At 38.8% G+C, this 22,141-nt stretch overlaps 1 protein-coding gene across 1 annotated transcript in view; it reads right to left on the bottom strand.

Moving 5' to 3' along the window:
• Positions 1-30: 30 nt before the first annotated feature.
• Positions 31-22,141, bottom strand: part of LOC123868332 (beta-1,3-glucan-binding protein-like) — a 38,453-nt gene continuing 16,342 nt past the window's right edge. Inside the window, exons 6-10 of the mRNA XM_045910808.1 lie at positions 6,188-6,332; positions 3,407-3,486; positions 2,699-2,838; positions 678-869; positions 31-103 (exon numbers count right to left, since the gene is read on the bottom strand). Of these exons, the coding sequence (XP_045766764.1) occupies positions 681-869; positions 2,699-2,838; positions 3,407-3,486; positions 6,188-6,332 (554 nt within the window). The 3' untranslated portion in view covers positions 31-103; positions 678-680. The remainder of the gene's footprint in view (positions 104-677; positions 870-2,698; positions 2,839-3,406; positions 3,487-6,187; positions 6,333-22,141) is intronic.

Below are 22,141 nucleotides of genomic sequence, written 5' to 3'. Positions count from 1 at the left end.
TTCAGGCCAGGTTTAAATAAAGCGACAAAGAAAACATTGAGTAATTTGTATTTTTTTTACACTTATCTAGAAATTATTGCTAGATATTAAGCCGGTCCATGATCTGAAACAAATAAATATATTATTGACGCTAAGTATATTAATTTTTACATAACGGAACAGAACGCTAAACCGATTGCGGCACGGCTTTGCCAGTAGGGTGGCAACTAGCCACGGCGTAGTCTCCTACTATAGATCAGTGACAATTCTAGAAATTATATATCCCGATACTGCCGCTGCAGTTAATCGAACACCTCGCTTATAGGGCCACAGCGCCAGGGAAATATTTTATCATAGAACCCTAACAAACCCTGTTAAATTTTTTTTTTCCTTTTTATGAGTGCTACTCAATTCTACTACGATCTAGCCTAATTTATGACTAATAAGTAGTTTAACTTTAGCCTAAGTTCACGAAGAACACGGAAGAAGAAGTAATCCTGTTTCATGAAGAAGAAAATGTACAATGCAATAATTAATAATAATTTGACATGTTTGTTACATTAAATAAATTCAATAAATTTTGCACGCCATGCTTGGCAGAATATGAGATTCCACATAATATTTAAGACCAATGTACTCGTATATCATACCATATTCTAGCAAATAAACTCTTCTTATTCTTATTCTTAACAACTCACCTTTCAAAGTGCATAGACTCTCACATAGTCGACAAGCAAAGCGCTCATGTCCTCGTACCAAGTAGGCATCCACTGGTCCTTCGCCTCCCAGAATTTGAGCATCGCGTCCGTGGCATTGTTGGTCCAGGGTTTGTTGGGGTTATCCGGGAACTCGTGGGCACCACCCACTGAGAGGCCCAGGGAAATGTAGAACTGGAAATTCAAATATCTTGGTTGAAGACATGTTTTTAGCCGACCACGACAAAGCCAAAAGGAAAGCTCATGATTTGAGCAGTCTATGTATGTGTGTCTGTATTTACGCATGCTCTACCGTAGTGCCTAAACAACTCCGCTGGTTTTGATAAAATATAGTGTCACTCGATTCGTTATTGTGATCCTGGTGTCATGGCTACCTTTTTAACCGACTTCCAAAAAAGGAGGAGGTTCTCAATTCGTCGGGATCTTTGGATTTGGAAAATTTTTTTTTGTTTGAAAGGGTATACTGTGCAGGTGGTCCCATATAAATTTGGTGAAGATCTGATGAATATCTTCGGAGATGGAGAACAGAACTCCTCAATGGATAAGAGCAAATTGCTCGCGATCACTGTAATAGCTTAGTAAACAGTAGGGTTTTAACTGGGCATAGCATATTATAGTACAGTGGGGCCACTAAAAATTGTGAAATAAAAAATTTTCAAAAGAAAAATAAAACCGACTTCAAAAACCAAAACACTAAAAAGTAGAAAATAATTTTTGTTTAGCTACACATGTAATGTACCTAGGTATGAAGTCGGGCGAGCTTCACTCTTGGATTTCTAATTTTGTTTTAATATGCTCGCTCGACTTCATACCTAGGTACATTACATGTGTAGCTAAACAAAAATTATTTTCTACTTTTTAGTGTTTTTGGTTTTTGAAGTCGGTTTTATTTTTCTTTTATACGAACAACATGAAGCAGCAATGTAAAGAAACAAAATGTAGAACCAACCAATGTCAAATGAGTTTGATGACTATCATGATGATGCAAGTTTTCCAGAAATCAATCTGCAGTATTCTCTAAAGCTATGGTTTCCTCCAACAGCGGTGCCGTTTTTAAACGGATGCAATGTAATGACCGCAAAAAGACGGCCGTAAACATGTGGAATGTTCGAGACTGCGTTGACCGTTTTATTACGGTGAACAGTCCACAAAGTAAGTATCAATGGTTGAAAATGGACGAACTTGATTTAGCGTTACTCGTATATTTGGAAGATGAACAATCATCAGAAGACGAAAATAGTCTAATCTTTATGTTTTACATTATATAGCACATCATGAACCCGCACAAAATCAATTAAAATTTCATCATCCTCGCTGGTCCAGTTGATGAAACTCATTTTGAACAATAGATATTTTAAAATGGCACGCAAATTAATATTTCGCTTGAAAATACCTTCACCGCTATGAAAAAAACGTTGACAGACACTTTAACACCGACAAGACGACCGTCATGCAAATGGCGGTACCGCTTTTTGACGTTACGGTGTCAATTGCCGTTATCTAGGAAACCGCGCCATATTGTTTACATAGTCAACGTTCTAGTGACGTCATTCACCGCTGTATTACGGCCGCTACATGATGGCACCGCTTTTGGAGGAAACCAGAGCTTAAGGGCGGTTACGCACTCATCCGATCCGAATCCGTGAAAATTCGTTCCGAAGTAGTCATAGAACTATTTCTATGATAGCTTACTCACTAGATCCGACTTCCGTCATCCGATTCCTCTCCGTCATCCGTGTGAATATCCCGGATGTGACTCGAATTCAAATCGGACGTATGACTTACATAATATGACAAAGATCTACACTGAATAGCAAAGATTTGGATCAAAGATCGGATTAGTGCGTAAGCAATTATATATCCGTCCGAGGTTTTAATATCCGTATTTTCACGGATTCGGTTCGGATGAGTGCGTAACCGTTCTTAGAATAAAGTAAAAGCAAGCTATAAAGCAATTAATTAGATTGCTTATGGGTTTAGTGATTTTAAGGAAGCAGTGGTACCATTTGGTCAAAAGGCGCCATGGGAGTGCCTTGAAGCCACCTTGTAGCGGCTTGCACGTCATTCTTCTTGCCGTCCTCAGCAAAACCTCCAGGGCTTACTTCTCCATAGTTTTCTCCATCGACGTAAAGAGATATGCCATCTACACAAATAAATAAAATTGGTAGCAATGGGCTGATGATGATAATGATGCACGCCACGGAAGCTCTCAGAATTTTCCCGGCTTAATTCACAGTTATCACTCCGGTAGCTTAATATCACAAGATGTTCATAAGTTATAGCCTATAACCTTCTTAGTTAATCCTTATTTCTATTGGTGAAAACCGTATGAAAATCTGTACAGTAGTTTCTGAGATTAGCCCGAACAACCACGAATTCAACGCGGCGCGGCAGGGGACTTAATTTAAGTACCTATAATGATAAGTATAAAGTTAATATAGGTAGTGATCATAGAATCCAGATACAGGATGTAATTAGAGCGCTAGCGAAAACTTAGCGCTATTATTATAATACTAGCTAAGCAAAACCCAATACCATTGATAACCATTAGCTTTATACTTCTAGTTTTAGTAATTTAGTAGGTACTTTTCAAACCCGCAATGTTAATATTACTACAGCGTGCAAAACTCGGGCATGAGGCACCATTGACCCCACGGTTGACGGTACCTATCTATCGGCACCACGTGTAACTATTATATTTGATAAGTTACCTGGTTTCCATACTAAAGTGTAGTTATGAAAAACTTTGCTCCAGTGGTCGAAACCAATCTTCTCTTTTATATACTGCGTCCTGAAAATAAAGAAAAAGAATAATATAAAATATGTACTTAAAAATATTTGTTATATTTCAAAAGAATAAGAAAGCATTTTCGACGAAAGTTCTCAGTCGGTTTGGACATTTTTAACCCCCGACCAAAAAAGAGGGGTGTTATAAGTTTGACGTGTGTATCTGTGTATCTGTGTATCTGTGTGTCTGTGTATCTGTGTATCTGTGTATCTGTGTATCTGTGTATCTGTCTGTGGCATCGTAGCGCCTAAACGAATGAACCGATTTCAATTTACTTTTTTTTGTTTGAAAGGTGGCTTGATCGAGAGTGTTCTTAGCTATAATCCAAAAAAATTGGTTAAGCCATTTAAGAGTTATCAGCTCTTTTCTAGTTTTCTTGTAGAAAAGAAGGTTAGATAACCGTTAGGTTCATAATATTATGTCAATTGACAAATGTCAAGCTGTCAAGATGGACGTTGCCTAAATACATAATTATTTATTTGTGAAAATGATGTTTTGGAAAACTCAGATACTTTAGATCGGAGGCGCGGAATAGTTCAAGAAAATCAGTTCAGCCGTTTGAAAGTTATCAGGTCTTTTCGGTCTTTTCTAGTTACTGTAACCTTCACTCGTCGGGGGTGTTTTAAATTTTTAATTTACACTTGTGTACACTTTTGAACAATTATTTATTTATCGTCATATTTCAACAAATTAACACACAAGTGTAAATTAAAAATTTATAACACCTCCGACGATCCAAAGTATTTGAGTTTTCCAAAACATCAATTTCAAATAAATAATTATGTATTTAGGCAACGTCCATCTGGACAGCTTGACATTTGTCTATTGACATAATATTATGAACCTAACGGTTATCTAACCTTCTTTTCTACAAGAAAACTAGAAAAGAGCTGATAACTCTTAAACGGCTGAACCATTTTTTTTAGATTATAGCTAAGAACACTCTCGATCAAGCCACCTTTCAAACAAAAAAAACTAAATTAAAATCGGTTCATTCGTTTAGGCGCTACGATGCCACAGACAGATACACAGATACACAGATACACAGATACACAGATACACAGATACACAGACACACAGATACACACGTCAAACTTATAACACCCCTCTTTTTGGGTCGCACACAGATACACAGACACACAGATACACACGTCAAACTTATAACACCCCTCTTTTTGGGTCGGGGGTTAAAAACAATAGTAACGTTTACGGATAAACCTTTCTCTTGAATTGTTTTTAACCCCCGACCCAAAAAGAGGGGTGTTATAAGTTTGACGTGTGTATCTGTGTATCTGTCTGTGGCATCGTAGCGCCTAAACGAATGAACCGATTTTAATTTAGTTTTTTTTAAATATTGGATAGAATCAGGCGTTACTTTGCGGAAGTTCATGTTTAGCAAGAAACAGTTAAAAATTATTTTGCTATAATCCGCCAACAGGATAAATCTGTATGGTCAAACATGCAGTTACAAGCTAAGCACCGCTTACCTTCCCAACCAAGCAATAAAGCCAAGTTCCCAAGCAAGCACTGCCACCACCATTCACATGCAACACCACACAAGACTTTTCCACTACTCTCGACGCACGTTTCGCCCCGACACCGGAGCAGCCTCAGGAGATTTTGACTTTACAATGCTGTATTGTCAAGTGAAGACTTCACTTCCGGTCCGGTTTGCCGGTGTCGGGGCGAAACGTGCGTCGAGAGTAGTGGAAAAGTCTTGTGTGGTGTTGCATGTGAATGGTGGTGGCAGTGCTTGCTTGGGAACTTGGCTTTATTGCTTGGTTGGGAAGGTAAGCGGTGCTTAGCTTGTAACTGCATGTTTGACCATACAGATTTATCCTGTTGGCGGATTATAGCAAAATAATTTTTAACTGTTTCTTGTTAGTTTTTTTTGTTTGAAAGGTGGCTTGATCGAGAGTGTTCTTAACTATAATCTAAAAAAATTGGTTCAGCCGTTTAAGAGTTATCAGCTCTTTTCTAGTTTTCTTGTAGAAAAGAAGGTTAGATAACCGTTAGGTTCTTAGTATTATGTCAATAGACAAATGTCAAGCTGTCAAGATGGACGTTGCCTAAATACATAATTATTTATTTGAAAATGATGTTTTGGAAAACTCAAATACTTTGGATCGTCGGGGGTGTTATAAATTTGTAATTTACACTTGTGTCTATTGATGAAAACCGCATTAAAATCCGTTGCGTAGTTTAAAGGTCGTAGCTGACTTACACGATACAGCTCCCCACGGTAAAAGAATAAACATTCAAATATGGGCTTAAAGTCGTATTCTGTACATACATTTTACATTGACAGTATACAATTGCAAACATCGAGCAGCAAGCAAGCTTACCGCAATTTAGCCACTTGATGGTTGACGTCTTGCTCACCACACGCTTCAAGCAAGCGGCACACGGCCACGCGTCTACACTCACCAGGCCACTCGAGCAAGTTGTAAGGTGCACAGTAGGGAGACGCCGCCGTAGGTACTGACTACTGCTAGCTGTCATCGCGTGGGCAGCAAGCTTTCTGCTTGCTGTCGGCGCGTGGCCAACCTAGCGGTCAATTCGATTTGAGGCGGAGCCGTGCTTATGTTGTGTAGGAACGGTGTCGTGCAAATGAGCTACGACCTTAAAAGTCTTTAGCGTACAGAGAGAGGGATAGCCGGCGGGACGCGACTTGGTTTTTACTATGAGTATGTAGAGAAGTTACCTAAAAGGTGGTGCGTCATTTAAGATAGGTCCACCGTACAAGTGTTTGGAATCTTCCACGTTTCCCTTGACCAAAGCGACTCGTAGAAGTCCGGAGGCGTAGTTTTGATCTCCGTAGAGATTGTCTCGGGGTTCCAATTGTAGTTCTGTAAAAAAATACAATGAGACCTACAACATTTTGATTTTTGAGTTCAATAAAAGCGGCCGAAAGCGAGTCGGGACTCGCTCTTTTATAGTTCCGTACATAAACTTGTACAACGTATTTTTAACCCCCGACCCAAAAAGAGGGGTGTTATAAGTTTGACGTGTGTATCTGTGTATCTGTGTATCTGTCTGTGGCATCGTAGCGCCTAAACGAATGAACCGATTTTAATTTAGTTTTTTTGTTTGAAAGGTGGCTTGATCGAGAGTGTTCTTAGCTATAATCTAAAAAAATTGGTTCAGCCGTTTAAGAGTTATCAGCCCTTTTCTAGTTTTCTTGTAGAAAAGAAGGTTAGATATCCGTTAGGTTCATAATATTATGTCAATTGACAAATGTCAAGCTGTCAAGATGGACGTTGCCTAAATAAATAATTATTAATTATTTATTTGAAAATGATGTTTTAGAAAACTCAGATACTTTGGATCGTCGGGGGTGTTATAAATTTTTAATTTACACTTGTGTATGGAATATTTCATTTCCGAGCTAGACATCGCAACAAACTGTGAAAGTAAACTCAAAAAATGTTCGTTTGTTTTGGTCACATCAAACAAACCTCTTATTGTTTATGTTATTAACCCCCGACCCAAAAAGAGGGGAGTTATAAGTTTGACGTGTGTATCTGTGTATCTGTGTGTCTGTGTATCTGTGTATCTGTCTGTGGCATCGTAGCGGCTAAACGAATGAACCGATTTTAATTTACTTTTTTTGTTTGAAAGGTGGCTTGATCGAGAGTGTTCTTAGCTATAATCCAAAAAAATTGGTTCAGCCGTTTAAGAGTTATCAGCTCTTTTCTAGTTTTCTTGTAGAAAAGAAGGTTAGATAACGGTTAGGTTCATAATATTATGTCAATTGACAAATGTCAAGCTTTCAAGATGGACGTTGCCTAGATACATAATTATTTATTTGAAAATGATGTTTTGGAAAACTCAAATACTTTGTCGGGGGTGTTATAAATTTTTAATTTACACTTGTTTTCATTTTGTTCTATATAGTACCTAGATCAGGGGGCACGGCAGTGCCCCCGCCAAGACGAGCCAAACGGCGGCCGGGGCGCTACGTACCTTTTTCTCGAAGTGTTTCGCCGTATTTTCGACCCGTCATAACTTCGGTCTGGATGACGCTAGAAAGCTGAAATTTTCAGTATAAGGTGTCCTCAGCAAATTTACCAAATATACTAAGTATCAAATATCTAGCTTTTATGGTTACAGATTTATTGATACCTAAAATACGCCGATTTCGTCCCTCACTGATGATCATCAAAACCTATAAGGTACTTCCCGAAGTCCTAGAAGACTGAAATTTGGTATGTAGACTAGAAATTGCATACAAACTACAGGAAAATTAAGAAATTGGAAATGTCCCCCCTCTACGCCTCTTGTGAGAAAAGCAAATCTGTAAATTCTGTCGCTAGAACGCTGATATTTTCAGGATAAGATGTCCTTGGCAGATTTATTAAACACACTGAGTATCAATTGTCTAGCTTTTATAGTTTCAGATTTATTGACAGTCAAAACTCCTAGTCTGTAATTCTAGGGTACTTCCCGAAGTCATTAAGTAGGAATTTCAAGAATTATAAACAACAGATAAATTAAGAAATCGGGTCCCCCTTCATCCCCTCGTATATGAGATGCATATCTGTAAAATCTGTTGCTCGAATACTAAAGTTTTCAGGATAAGATGTCTGTGGCAGATTTATCAAACGTACCAAGTATCTGTGTTTGTAGAAGTTCTAAAAGACTGAAATTTGGTATATCTGCTTCAAAATTGAGTTGCAAGATTCCACCCGAACAAACATACTTACATAACTACGCGTACATTGCAAGTTGAATAAAAGCTTTTAAAAAGAGGTAACGATAGAGAGTGGGCCATGAAAATGATGTACCTACAAGAAATATATCCAAAAAAATCTAGGGCACCTGCCAAAAAGAAATGAAATCCCACCAAAAACATTTCATGTAAAAAAGTGGCCAAGACTCACAAGTTCATAATGTTTTCACTGTTAAAAAGTTATGAGATCTCTAGTAGAGCCAAGCCCCTAGCTGAGCTTAGATTTGTGCTGGCCATGGGACCTATCCGAAGTCCAAAGTAATATAGCTCTTAAATACTCCTGACTATATCACATTTATAACAATAAATAACAAATCACTCTACTTACAAGCTCTGATTCTACAAACCCTACATCTTGGTAAAAAAAGTACGGCTTGGCCGTTTACAGTTCGTGGATTTTTTATCTGAAATGACATTTAAGCCCGGAATAGCTTCTGCGACCATCACGAAGTACAATACAAATTAGTAATTGACGAACAAACTATTCCTTATGGCCTTAAAATATGTTATGTCATGTAATAATTATACGAACATTAAACGGCCAAGCCGTACTTTTTTAACCAAGACGTAGGGTTTGTAGAATCAGAGCTTGTAAGTGGAGTGATTTGTTATTTATTGTTATAAATGTGATATAGTCAAGAGCATTTAAGAGCTATATTACTTTGGACTTGGGATAGATCCCATGGCCAGCACAAATCTAAGCTCAGCTAGGGGCTTGGCTCTACTAGAGATCTCATAACTTTTTAACAGTGAAAACATTATGAACTTGTGAGTCTTGGCCACTTTTTTACATGAATAATATTATACCAAACATATTCTTAAAACTGTTTGGTTTTGTTTTTGAGATATAGCAACAAGTACAAGTGTAAATTAAAAATTTATAACACCCCCGACGATCCAAAGTATTTGAGTTTTCCAAAACATCATTTTCAAATAAATAATTATGTATTTTGGCAACGTCCATCTTGACAGCTTGACATTTGTCTATTGACATAATATTATGAACCTAACGGTTATCTAACCTTCTTTTCTACAACAAAACTAGAAAAGAGCTGATAACTCTTAAACGGCTGAACCAATTTTTTTAGATTATAGCTAAGAACACTCTCGATCAAGCCACCTTTCAAACAAAAAAAACTAAATTAAAATCGGTTCATTCGTTTAGGCGCTACGATGCCACAGATAGATACACAGATACACAGATACACAGATACACAGATACACAGACACACAGATACACAGACACACAGATACACACGTCAACCTTATAACACCCCTCTGTTTGGGTCGGGGGTTAAAAATGGTCTAAAACTGACAACTTTGTCCCCCTTTGTGAAAAAAAATAAACAAGTGTAAATTAAAAATTTATAACACCCCCGACAAAGTATCTGAGTTTTCCAAAACATCATTTTCAAATAAATAATTATGTATCAAGGCAACGTCCATCTTGACAGCTTGACATTTGTCAATTGACATAATATTATGAACCTAACGGTTATCTAACCTTCTTTTCTACAAGAAAACTAGAAAAGAGCTGATAACTCTTAAACGGCTGAACCAATTTTTTTTTATTATAGCTAAGAACACTCTCGATCAAGCCACCTTTCAAACAAAAAAAAGTACATTAAAATCGGTTCATTCGTTTAGGCGCTACGATGCCACAGACAGATACACAGATACACAGACACACAGATACACAGATACACACGTCAAACTTATAACACCCCTCTTTTTCGGTCGGGGGTTAAAAACTTATTCGTGCTCTACTCAAGGAGCTGTAGACAGAATGATATTCCACGTATTGTCGTATCCCACGAATCCCACGTATCATCTTTTCATTGAGTAGAGTAAAAAAACAGCCTTTTAATCTGGGGGCACGGTAGTGCCCCCGGGCCAAGTCGAGCTAGAGGCACACCGTAACATCCTTTTCTCGAACCCATTCGTGTCACTTTCGACCCCCCTGTAACTTCGTTGCAGATAAAGCTAGAAGTCTGAATTTTCAGTGACCAAGAGGACATAGTAAAACCAGGTATATGCCCAAATTACATTTAATTTGAGAACTATTACAAGTCAAAGTTCCTTGATTCTGTAAGTGACACACTCACCGATCATCAAAATTCTAAGGTACTTCTAGCAGACCTACAAGTTTCAAATTTTGCACACAGTAAGTGTTTAGAGTACAAAGCAAGGAAAAATTTAAAAATATCTGAATTTCAGTCCCGTTTTCAAGATATACTTATTTTTCATTATTACTGTATAAGTAACTTTGTAAACCTATATAAAAAGACTAGTGTTTTGCTCGGTGCGCGAGCTGCTAAAGCAGCTCGCGTGACGTGGTTGGGTTAACTTTATTATACTAAACCAAATTTATTTATTAAGATACAAAATTCACCGCGAAAACACCATAAAACGACACCCATAACGATTTTTTTCTTAAAAAATGCATGTCCGCCATCTTGGATTTCAAAATAAATGTCATTATCATAATCAGCACCCTACAAAACCCTGAAAACGACATTCACATTATTATTTGTAAAAACAGGGTAGTTGAGGTTAATAAAGTAGGGTGCGTGGGTGCGCGGACCACTAAAGTGGCCCGCGAGCATGCAGAATTTATTCCGCCGAGTAGACCTTTGGACCCTGATCATCTTTTGCCAAGAAACCACTCATCCATCTTTTATAGCCTCCGAGATAGACACCGACGAAATTTGTACGGCGGCCATCTTGTTTTTCCAAAATTTTCCATTTTTTCTATTAATCGTTTACTACTTTCTTCAAAGATTGCGAGTTTCAACGAAATCGGTTGGAAAACAAAAGAGTTGCAAAAATCACGTCGGTCGCCATCTTGTTTTTCTGAAATGTCATAATTTTTCCCTACTCGCCTCCCCCACCCAAACATATCTCCCCTACATTATTGTATCGTTTTCCGTATCTTTCTAGGAGAATGAGACATTCAATATTCGCCATACAAAATGTATGGAAAAATAAATTCCGCCATTTTGATTTTTTTTTCTATTCATCGAGTAGACCTTCGGATCCTGATCCTCTTTCGCCACGAAACCACACTTCCATCTTTTATACCCTCCGAGCTGGACACCGGCGAAATTTGTATGGCGGCCATCTTTTCTTCGCCATTTTGATTTTTTTTTCAGCTTTTTGGCAATTGCATGACGTCATGAATGACATTTGCTCGAGCACCCCCCACCTATCTTCAATACCTTAAGCGGGCCCTCCACCCGTCTCCGAAACCCTCAATCATCAGCTCTCTCCATAATTTTGGCTTACTAACTTTTTGTTTTCTATACGACACCATCAGTGAAAAAAAAATTTTTCATACAAAATTTTACAGGAGTTTCTTAGTTGAAAATCTCGAAAATCTCCCCAAAAGTGGCAACACCAGTTGTATATCTCCATACTGCCAGCCGAGATACACAATCGATTCATACATACTGACTTTCCAAAATGTTGCCAACTGCCTCAAAAACGTGGTCAAAATTTCGAAAAATAAAAAAAAATACAAAATGGCCGCCAACTCGTTTCACAGAAAGATTTTACACGGTTTCATAATTTTCCTATTAACTACAGGATATACCGCGCCCGATGACGTTTCAATCTTTCCTCTCGCTCGCACCCACGCGAAAGGGGATACCGTGAAAAAGACCGTGTCGAAAATCACTTTTACTTTGATAAATTCCAGTGTTGCCAGTCTCTGGTAACAAAAGTACCTAAATGTCATTTGCACGAGCAAAACACATAATCGCTTATACTCGGATTTTGCTAAAAGTGCGTATTTCGATTTTTTACAATTTCCCGAAAATCTTGAATTTTCCCTAAAAATGGGGTAATTATTTCACACCGATCTATACCTCCAGTCTATACGTACAACCGCTACATAGAATCTGAACCGCTCCGATGTTGCCAACTTTGAGATATTCGAATTTTAAAATTGCGTTTTTTCGTACCTCTAACAAAACGGCCGCCATGACAGTCGCCATCTTGAATTTTTAAAAACCACTCCCTTTCTGTCAAAATACAGGATAATCGTGGGCGAAATAGGAAAAAATAATTATCCTCGACTACCCCGTCTTGGATCTGTGGCGCCGCGGTTCGGGGTCGAAAAATCAAAATTTTGAAAACGCTACGGTTCGGCCGCCATCTTGTTTTTTCAATTTTTTCGACATTTCCCATTAATCGTTTACTACATTCTTTAATAGTTGCGAGTTTGAACGGAGTCCCTTAAAAAACAACGGAGCTGCAAAAATCACCTCGGCCGCCATCTTGTTTTTCCGAAATGTCATAATTTTTCCCCAGAGGGTTCCCGAAATCGAACATAACTCCCCTACATCATTATAACATTTTCCGTCTCTTTCTAGGAGAACAATTATGTCAATGAGTGAGTCAGTCAGTGAGTGGTAATCGAGCTATATATAGTATAATAACTAGTGTTTTGCTCGGTGCGCGAGCTGCTAAAGCAGCTCTCGTGACGTGGTTAGGTTTATGAGTTGTGTTAAACCGATTTTTTTTATTAAGATACACAAATTACCCCGAAAACCCCATAAAACGACACCTATATATTGAGGTTAATAAAGTAGGGTGCGTGGGTGCGCGGACCACTAAAGTGGTCCGCGAGCATGCAGAGTTTGTTCCACCGAGTAGACCTTCGGATCCTGATCATCTTTTGCCAAGAAACCACTCTTCCATCTTTTATAGCCTCCGAGATAGACACCGACGAAATTTGTACGGCGGCCATCTTGTTTTTCCAAAATTTTCCACTTTTTCTATTAATTATTTAATACATTCTTCAAAGATTGCGAGTTTCAACGAAATCGGTTGGAAAACAAAAGAGTTGCAAAAATCATATAGGCCGCCATCTTGTTTTTCTGAAATGTCATAATTTTTCCCTACTCATATTGCGCATCCGAACATATCTCCCATACATCAATGTATCGTTTTCTGTCTCTTTCTAGGAGAATGAGACATTCATAATCGCCATACAAAATGTATGGAAAAATAAATTCCGCCATTTTGAATTTTTTTTCTATTCATCGAGTAGACCTTCGGATCCTAATCATCTCTTGCCAAGAAACCTCACTTCCATCTTTTATACCCTCCGAGCTGGACACCGGCGAAATATGTATGGCGGCCATCTTTTCTTCGCCATTTTGAATTTTTTTTCAGCTTTTTGGCAATTGGATGACGTCATGAATGACATTTGCTCGAGCACCCCCCGCCTATCTTCAATACCTTAAGCGGGCCCTCCACCCGTCTCCGAAACCCTCAATCATCAGCTCTCTCCATAATTTTGGCTTACTAAGTTTTTGTTCTCTATACGACACCATCAGTGAAAAAAAAATTTTTCATACAAAATTTTACAGGAGTTTCTTAGTTGAAATTCTCGAAAATCTCCCCAAAAGTGGCAACACCGGTTGCATATCTCCATACTGCCAGCCGAGATACACAATCGATTCATACATATTGACTTTCCAAAATGTTGCCAACTGCCTCAAAAACGTGATCAAAATTTCGAAAAATTCAAAAAATTACAAAATGGCCGCCAACTCGTTTTGAAGAAATAAATTACATCGTTGTACAACTTTTCCAATAACTACAGGATATACCGCTCCCGATGACGTTTCAATCTCCCATCTCGCTCGCACCCACGCGAAACGATCGCCCCTGGAAAAAGACCATGTCGAAAATCACTTTTTCTTTGATAAATTCCAGTGTTGCCAGTCTCCGGCGACAAAAATATCCAAATGTCATTGTTACGAGCAAAACACATAATCGCTCATACTCGGATTTTGCAAAAAGTCCTTATTTCGTTTTTTTACAATTTCCCGAAAATCTTGAAATTTCCCTAAAAATGGGGTAATTTTTTCCCACCGATCTATACCTCGAGTCTATACGTACAACCGCTTCATAGAAGCCGAATCGCTCCGATGTTGCCAACTTTGAGATATTTAACTTTTAAAATTGCGTTTTTTCGTACCTTGAACAAAACGGCCGCCATGACAGCCGCCATCTTGAATTTTTAAAAATCACTCCCGTTCTGTCAAAATACAGGATAATTGTGGGCGAAACACGAAAAAATAATTATCCTCGATTTCCCCGTTTCGGATCTGTGGCGCCGCGGTTCGGGGTCGAAAAATCAAAATTTTGAAAACGCTGCGGTTCGGCCGCCATCTTGTTTTTTCAATTTTTTCGACATTTCCTATTAATCGTTTACTACTTTCTTTAAAGTTTACAAAATTCAACAAAATCGGTTGGAAAACAACGGAGCTGCAAAAATCACGTCGGCCGCCATCTTGTTTTTCTGAAATGTCATAATTTTTCCCCAGAGGGTTTCCGAATCCAACCACATCTCCCCTACATCATTATATCATTTTCCGTCTCTTTCTAGGAGAACAATTATGTCAATGAGTCAGTCAGTGAGTGAGTGGTAATCGAGCTATATATAGTATAACTAGTGTTTTGCTCGGTGCGCGAGCTGCTAAAGCAGCTCACGTGACGTGGTTATGTTAACTTTATTATATTTAACCAAATTTATTTATTAAAGATACACAATTCACCACAAAAACCCACAAAACGACACCCATATCAATTTTTTTCTTAAAAAGTGCATGTCCGCCATCTTGGATTTCAAAATCAGTGTCGTTATCAAAATCAGCACGCCGGAAAACTCTGAAAACGACATCCATATCATTTTTTGTAAAAACGGGGTAGTTGAGGTTAATAAAGTAGGGTGCGTGGGTGCGCGGACCACTAAAGTGGTCCGCGAGCATGCAGAGTTTGTTCCACCGAGTAGACCTTCGGATCCTGATCATCTTTTGCCGAGAAACCAGTCTTCCATCTTTTATACCCTCCGAGATAGACACCGACGAAGTTTGTGTGGCGGCCATCTTGTTTTTCCAAATTTTTCCACTATTTCCATTAATCGTTTACTACTTTCTTCCAAGATTGCGAGTTTCAACGAAATCGGTCGAAAAACAATAGAGTTGCAAAAATCATATAGGCCGCCATCTTGTTTTTCTGAAATATCATAATTTTCCCCTACTCATATCGCGCATCCGAACATATCTCCCATACATCAATGTATCGTTTTCTGTCTCTTTCTAGGAGAATGAGGCATTCAATATTCGCCATACAAAATGTATGGAAAAAAAAATTCCGCCATTTTGGATTTTTTTTCTATTCATCGAGTAGACCTTCGGATCCTGATCATCTCTTGCCAAGAAACCTCACTTCCATCTTTTATACCCTCCGAGCTGGACACCAGCGAAATTTGTATGGCGGCCATCTTTTCTTCGCCATTTTGAATTTTTTTTCAGCTTTTTGGCAATTGGATGACGTCATGAATGACATTTGCTCGAGCACCCCCCACCTATCTTCAATACCTTAAGCGGGCCCTCCACGCGTCTCCGAAACCCTCAATCATCAGCTCTCTCCATAATTTTGGCTTACTAACTTTTTGTTTTCAATACGACACCATCAGTGAAAAAAAAAATTTTCATACAAAATTTTACAGGAGTTTCTTAGTTGAAAATCTCGAAAATCTCCCCAAAACTGGCAACACCGGTTGCATATTTCTATACTGCCAGCCGAGATACACAATCGATTCATACATATTGACTTTCCAAAATGTTGCCAACTGCCTCAAAAACTTGATCAAAATTTCGAAAAGTTAAAAAAAATACAAAATGGCCGCCAGCTCGTTTCACAGAAAGATTTTACACGGTTTCATAATTTTCCTATTAACTACAGGATATACCGCTCCCGATGACGTTTCAATCTTGCCTCTCGCTCGCACCCACGCGAAAGGAGATACCGTGAAAAAGACCGTGTCGAAAATCACTTTTACTTTGATAAATTCCAGTGTTGCGAGTCTCTGGTAACAAAAGTACCTAAATGTCATTTGCACGAGCAAAACACATAATCGCTCATACTCGGATTTTGCTAAAAGTGCGTATTTCGATTTTTTACAATTTCCCGAAAATCTTGAAATTTCCCTAAAAATTGGGTAATTTTTTTCCTGCAAACTATACCTCGAGCCTGTACGTACAATCGCTTCATAGAAGCCGAATCGCTCTGATGTTGCCAACTTTGAGATATTTGAATTTTAAAATTGCGTTTTTTCGTACCTGTAACATAATGGTTGCCACGACAGCCGCCATCTTGAATTTTTAATAACCACTCCCGTTCTGTCAAAATACAGGATAATCGTGGGCGAAACCAGAAAAAATAATTATCCTCTATTACCCCGTCTCGGATCTGTGGCGCTGCGGTTAGGGGTCGAAAAATGAAAATTTTGAAAACGCTCCATCTCGGCCGCCATTTTGTTTTTCCAATTTTTTCTACATTTTCTGGTAACCGTTTACTACTTTCTACAAAGTTTGCAAAATTCAAAAAAATCGGTTGGAAAAGAACGGAGCTGCAAAAATCACCTCGGCCGCCATCTTGTTTTTCCGAAATGTCATAATTTTTCCCCAGAGGACTCCCGAATCCGACCACATCTCCCCTACATCATTATATCATTTTCCGTCTCTTTCTAGGAGAACAATTATGTCAATGAGTGAGTGGTAATCGAGCTATATATAGTATAACTAGTGTTTTGCTCGGTGCGCGAGCTGCTAAAGCAGCTCGCGTGACGTGGTTGGGTTAACTTTATTATACTAAACCAAATTTATTTATTAAGATACACAATTCACCACAAAAACCCACAAAACGACACCCATATCAATTTTTTTCTTAAAAAGTGCATGTCCGCCATCTTGGATTTCAAAATAAATGTCGTTATCAAAATCAGCACGCTAGAAAACTCTGAAAACGACATCCATATCATTTTTTGTAAAAACGGGGTAGTTGAGGTTAATAAAGTAGGGTGCGTGGGTGCGCGGACCACTAAAGTGGTCCGCGAGCATGCAGAGTTTGTTCCACCGAGTAGACCTTCGGACCCTGATCATCTTTTGCCAAGAAACCACTCTTCCATCTTTTATAGCCTCCGAGATAGACACCGACGAAATTTGTACGGCGGCCATCTTGTTTTTCCAAAATTTTCCACTTTTTCTGTTAATCGTTTCCTACATTCTTTAAAGATTGCGAGTTTCAACGAAATCGGTTGGAAAACAAAAGAGTTGCAAAAATCATATAGGCCGCCATCTTGTTTTTCTGAAATGTCATAATTTTTCCCTACTCGCCTCCCCCACCCGAACACATCTCCCCTACATTATTGTATCGTTTTCTGTCTCTTTCTAGGAGAATGAGACATTCAATATTCGCCATACAAAATGTATGGGAAAATAAATTCCGCCATTTTGAATTTTTTTTCTATTCATCGAGTAGACCTTTGGATCCTGATCCTCTTTTGCCAAGAAACCGCACCTCCATCTTTTATACCCTCCGAGCTGGACGCCGGCGAAATTTGTATGGCGGCCATCTTTTCTTCGCCATTTTGAATTTTTTTTCAGCTTTTTGGCAATTGGATGATGTCATGAATGACATTTGGTCGAGCACCCCCCACCTATCTTCAATACCTTGAGCGGACCCTTCACCCGTCTCCGACATCCTCGATCATCAGCTATTTCCAAATTTTTCCTCGATTTTTTTTTTGTTTCCTATACGAAACCATCAGTGAAAAAAAAAAATTTCATACAAAATTTTACAGGAGGAGTTTTTGGGGAAAATCTCGAAAATCTCCCCAAATGTGGCAACACTGTGTACATATTTCGATACTGCTGGTTGAGTCACACAATCGATTGATACATGTTGACTTTCCAAAATGTTGCCAACTGCCTCAAAAACGTGGTCAAAATTTCGAAAAATAAAAAAAAATACAAAATGGCCGCCAACTCGTTTCACAGAAAGATTTTACACGGTTTCATAATTTTCCTATTAACTACAGGATATACCGCGCCCGATGACGTTTCAATCTTTCCTCTCGCTCGCACCCACGCGAAAGGGGATACCGTGAAAAAGACCGTGTCGAAAATCACTTTTACTTTGATAAATTCCAGTGTTGCCAGTCTCCGGCGACAAAAATACCCAAATGTCATTTGTACGAGCAAAACACATAATCGCTCATACTCGGATTTTGCGAAAAGTCCGTATTTCGATTTTTTACATTTTCCCCAAAATCTTGAAATTTCCCGAAAAATGGGGTAATTTTTCCCGACCAATCTATACCTCAAGTTCATACGTACAATCGCTTCATAGAAGCTGAACCGCTCCGATGTTGCCAACTTTGAGATATTTAACTTTTAAAATTGCGTTTTTTCATACCTCTAACATAACGGCCACCATGACAGCCGCCATCTTGAATTTTTAAAAATCACTCCCGTTCTGTCAAAATACAGGATAATCGTGGGCGAAACACGAAAAAATAATTATCCTCGACTGCCCCGTCTCGGATCTGTGGCGCCGCGGTTCCGGGTCGAAAAATGAAAATTTTGAAAACGCTCCATCTCGGCCGCCATCTTGTTTTTCCAATTTTTTCCACATTTTCTGTTAATCGTTTACTACTTTCTTCAAAGTTTGCAAAATTCAACAAAATCGTTTGGAAAACAACGGAGCTGCAAAAATCACGTCGGCCGCCATCTTGTTTTTCTAAAATGTCATAATTTTTCCCCAGAGGGTTCCCGAATCCGAACACATCTCCCCTACATCATTATATCATTTTCTGTCTCCTTCTAGGAGAACAATTATGTCAATGAGTCAGTGAGTCAGTGAGTGGTAATCGAGCTATATATAGTATAATATAACTAGTGTTTTGCTCGGTGCGCGAGCTGCTAAAGCAGCTCACGTGACGTGGTTATGTTAACTTTATTATATTTAACCAAATTTATTTATTAAAGATACACAATTCACCACAAAAACCCACAAAACGACACCCATATCAATTTTTTTCTTAAAAAGTGCATGTCCGCCATCTTGGATTTCAAAATAAATGTCGTTATCAAAATCAGCACGCCGGAAAACTCTGAAAACGACATCCATATCATTTTTTGTAAAAACGGGGTAGTTGAGGTTAATAAAGTAGGGTGCGTGGGTGCGCGGACCACTAAAGTGGTCCGCGAGCATGCAGAGTTTGTTCCACCGAGTAGACCTTCGGACCCTGATCATCTTTTGCCAAGAAACCACTCTTCCATCTTTTATAGCCTCCGAGATAGACACCGACGAAATTTGTACGGCGGCCATTTTGTTTTTCCAAAATTTTCCACTTTTTCTATTAATTGTTTACTATATTCTTCAAAGATTGCGAGTTTCAACGAAATCGGTTGGAAAACAAAAGAGTTGCAAAAATCACGTCGGTCGCCATCTTGTTTTTCTGAAATTTCATAATTTTCCCCTACTCATATCGCGCATCCGAACATATCTTCCAAACATCAATGTATCGTTTTCCGTCTCTTTCTAGGAGAATGAGACATTCATAATCGCCATACAAAATGTATGGATAAATAAATTCCGCCATTTTGAATTTTTTTTCTATTCATCGAGTAGACCTTCGGACCCTGATTATCTCTTGCCAAGAAACCTCACTTCTATCTTTTATACCCTCCGAGCTGGACACCGGCGAAATATGTATGGCGGCCATCTTTTCTTTGCCATTTTGAATTTTTTTTCAGCTTTTTGGCAATTGGATGACGTCATGAATGACATTTGCTCGAGCACCCCCCACCTATCTTCAATACCTTAAGCGGGCCCTCCACCCGTCTCCGAAACCCTCATACATCAGCTCTCTCCATAATTTTGGCTTACTAAGTTTTTGTTTCCTATACGACACCATCAGTGAAAAAAAAAATTTTCATACAAAATTTTACAGGAGTTTCTTAGTTGAAAATCTCGAAAATCTCCCCAAAAGTGGCAACACCGGTTGCATATCTCCATACTGCCAGCCGAGATACACAATCGATTCATACATATTGACTTTCCAAAATGTTGCCAACTGCCTCAAAAACGTGATCAAAATTTCGAAAAATTCAAAAAATTACAAAATGGCCGCCAACTCGTTTCGCAGAAATAAATTACATCGTTGTACAACTTTCCCAATAACTACAGGATATACCGCTCCCGGTGACGTTTCAATCTCTCCTCTCGCTCGCACCCACGCGAAACGATCGCCCCTAAAAAAAGACTACGTCGAAAATCACTTTTTCTTTGATAAATTCCAGTGTTGCCAGTCTCCGGCAACAAAAATACCCAAATGTCATTTGTATGATCAAAACACATAATCGCTCATACTCGGATTTTGCGAAAAGTCCGTATTTCGTTTTTTTTCAATTTCCCGAAAATCTTGAAATTTTCCCCAAAAAATGGGGTAATTTTTTTCCTCCAATCTATACCTCGAGCCTATACGTACAATTGCTTCATAGAAGCCGAATCGCTCCGATGTTGCCAACTTTGCGATATTTAACTTTTAAAATTGCGTTTTTTCGTACCTCTAACATAACGGCCGCCATGACAGCCGCCATCTTGAAATTTTGAAAACCACTCCCATTCCGTCAAAATTCAGGATAATCATAGACGAAACCAGAAAAAAATAATTATAATCGATTTCCCGTTTCGGATCTGTGGCGCCGCGGTTCGGGGTCGAAAAATCAAAATTTTGAAAACGCTACGGTTCGGCCGCCATCTTGTTTTTTCAATTTTTTCGACATTTCCCATTAATCGTTTACCATTTTCTTCAAATATTACAAAATTCAACGAAATCGGTTGGAAAACAACGGAGCTGCAAAAATCACGTCGGCCGCCATCTTGTTTTTCCGAAATGTCATAATTTTTCCCCAGTCGAATCCCCCACCCGAACACATTTCTCCTACATCATTATATCATTTTCCTTCTCTTTCTAGGAGAACAATTATGTCAATGAGTCAGTGAGTGAGTGAGTGGTAATCGAGCTATATATAGTATAATAACTAGTGTTTCGCTCGGTGCGCGAGCTGCTAAAGCAGCTCACGTGACGTGGTTAGGTTTATGAGTTGTATTGAACCGATTTTTTTTATTAAGATACACAAATTACCCCGAAAACCCCATAAAACGACACCTATATCAATTTTTTTCTTATAAAGTGCACGCTCGCCATCTTGGATTTCAAAATAAATGTCGTTATCAAAATCAGCGCTCTGGAAAACTCTGAAAACGACATCCATATTATTTTTTGTAGATTAGGATTATAATTTAGTAGGGTGCGTGGGTGCGCGGACCACTAAAGTGGTCCGCGAGCATGCAGAGTTTGTTCCACCGAGTAGACCTTCGGACCCTGATCATCTTTTGCCAAGAAACCACTCTTCCATCTTTTATAGCCTCCGAGATAGACATCGACGAAATTTATACGGCGGCCATCTTGTTTTTCCAAAATTTTCCACTTTTTCTATTAATCGTTTACTACATTCTTCAAAGATTGCGAGTTTCAACGAAATCGGTTGGAAAACAAAAGATTTGCAAAAATCACGTCAGTCGCCATCTTGTTTTTCTGAGATGTCATAATTTTTCCCTACTCGCCTCCTCCACCCGAACACATCTCCCCTACATTATTGTATCGTTTTCCGTCTCTTTCTAGGAGAATGAGACATTCAATATTCACCATACATTTTCTATGGGAAAATAAATTCCGCCATTTTGAATTTTTTTTCCATTCATCGAGTAGACCTTCGGACCCTGATCGTCTCTTGCCACGAAACCACACTTCCATCTTTTATACCCTCCGAGCTGGACGCCGGCAAAATTTGTATGGCGGCCATCTTTTTTTCGCCATTTTGAATTTTTTTTCAGCTTTTTGGCAATTGGATGACGTCATGAATGACATTTGGTCGAGCACCCCCCACCTATCTTCAATACCTTGAGCGGACCCTTCACCCGTCTCCGACATCCTCGATCATCAGCTATTTCCAAATTTTTCCTCGATTTTTTTTTTGTTTTCTATACGAAACCATC

Source organism: Maniola jurtina, chromosome 9, assembly GCF_905333055.1.
Source record: "Maniola jurtina chromosome 9, ilManJurt1.1, whole genome shotgun sequence".
Lineage (NCBI taxonomy): Eukaryota > Metazoa > Arthropoda > Insecta > Lepidoptera > Nymphalidae > Maniola > Maniola jurtina.
The sequence above is the reverse complement of the archived record's forward strand: the minus strand, read 5'-3'. Positions and strand labels throughout refer to the sequence as shown.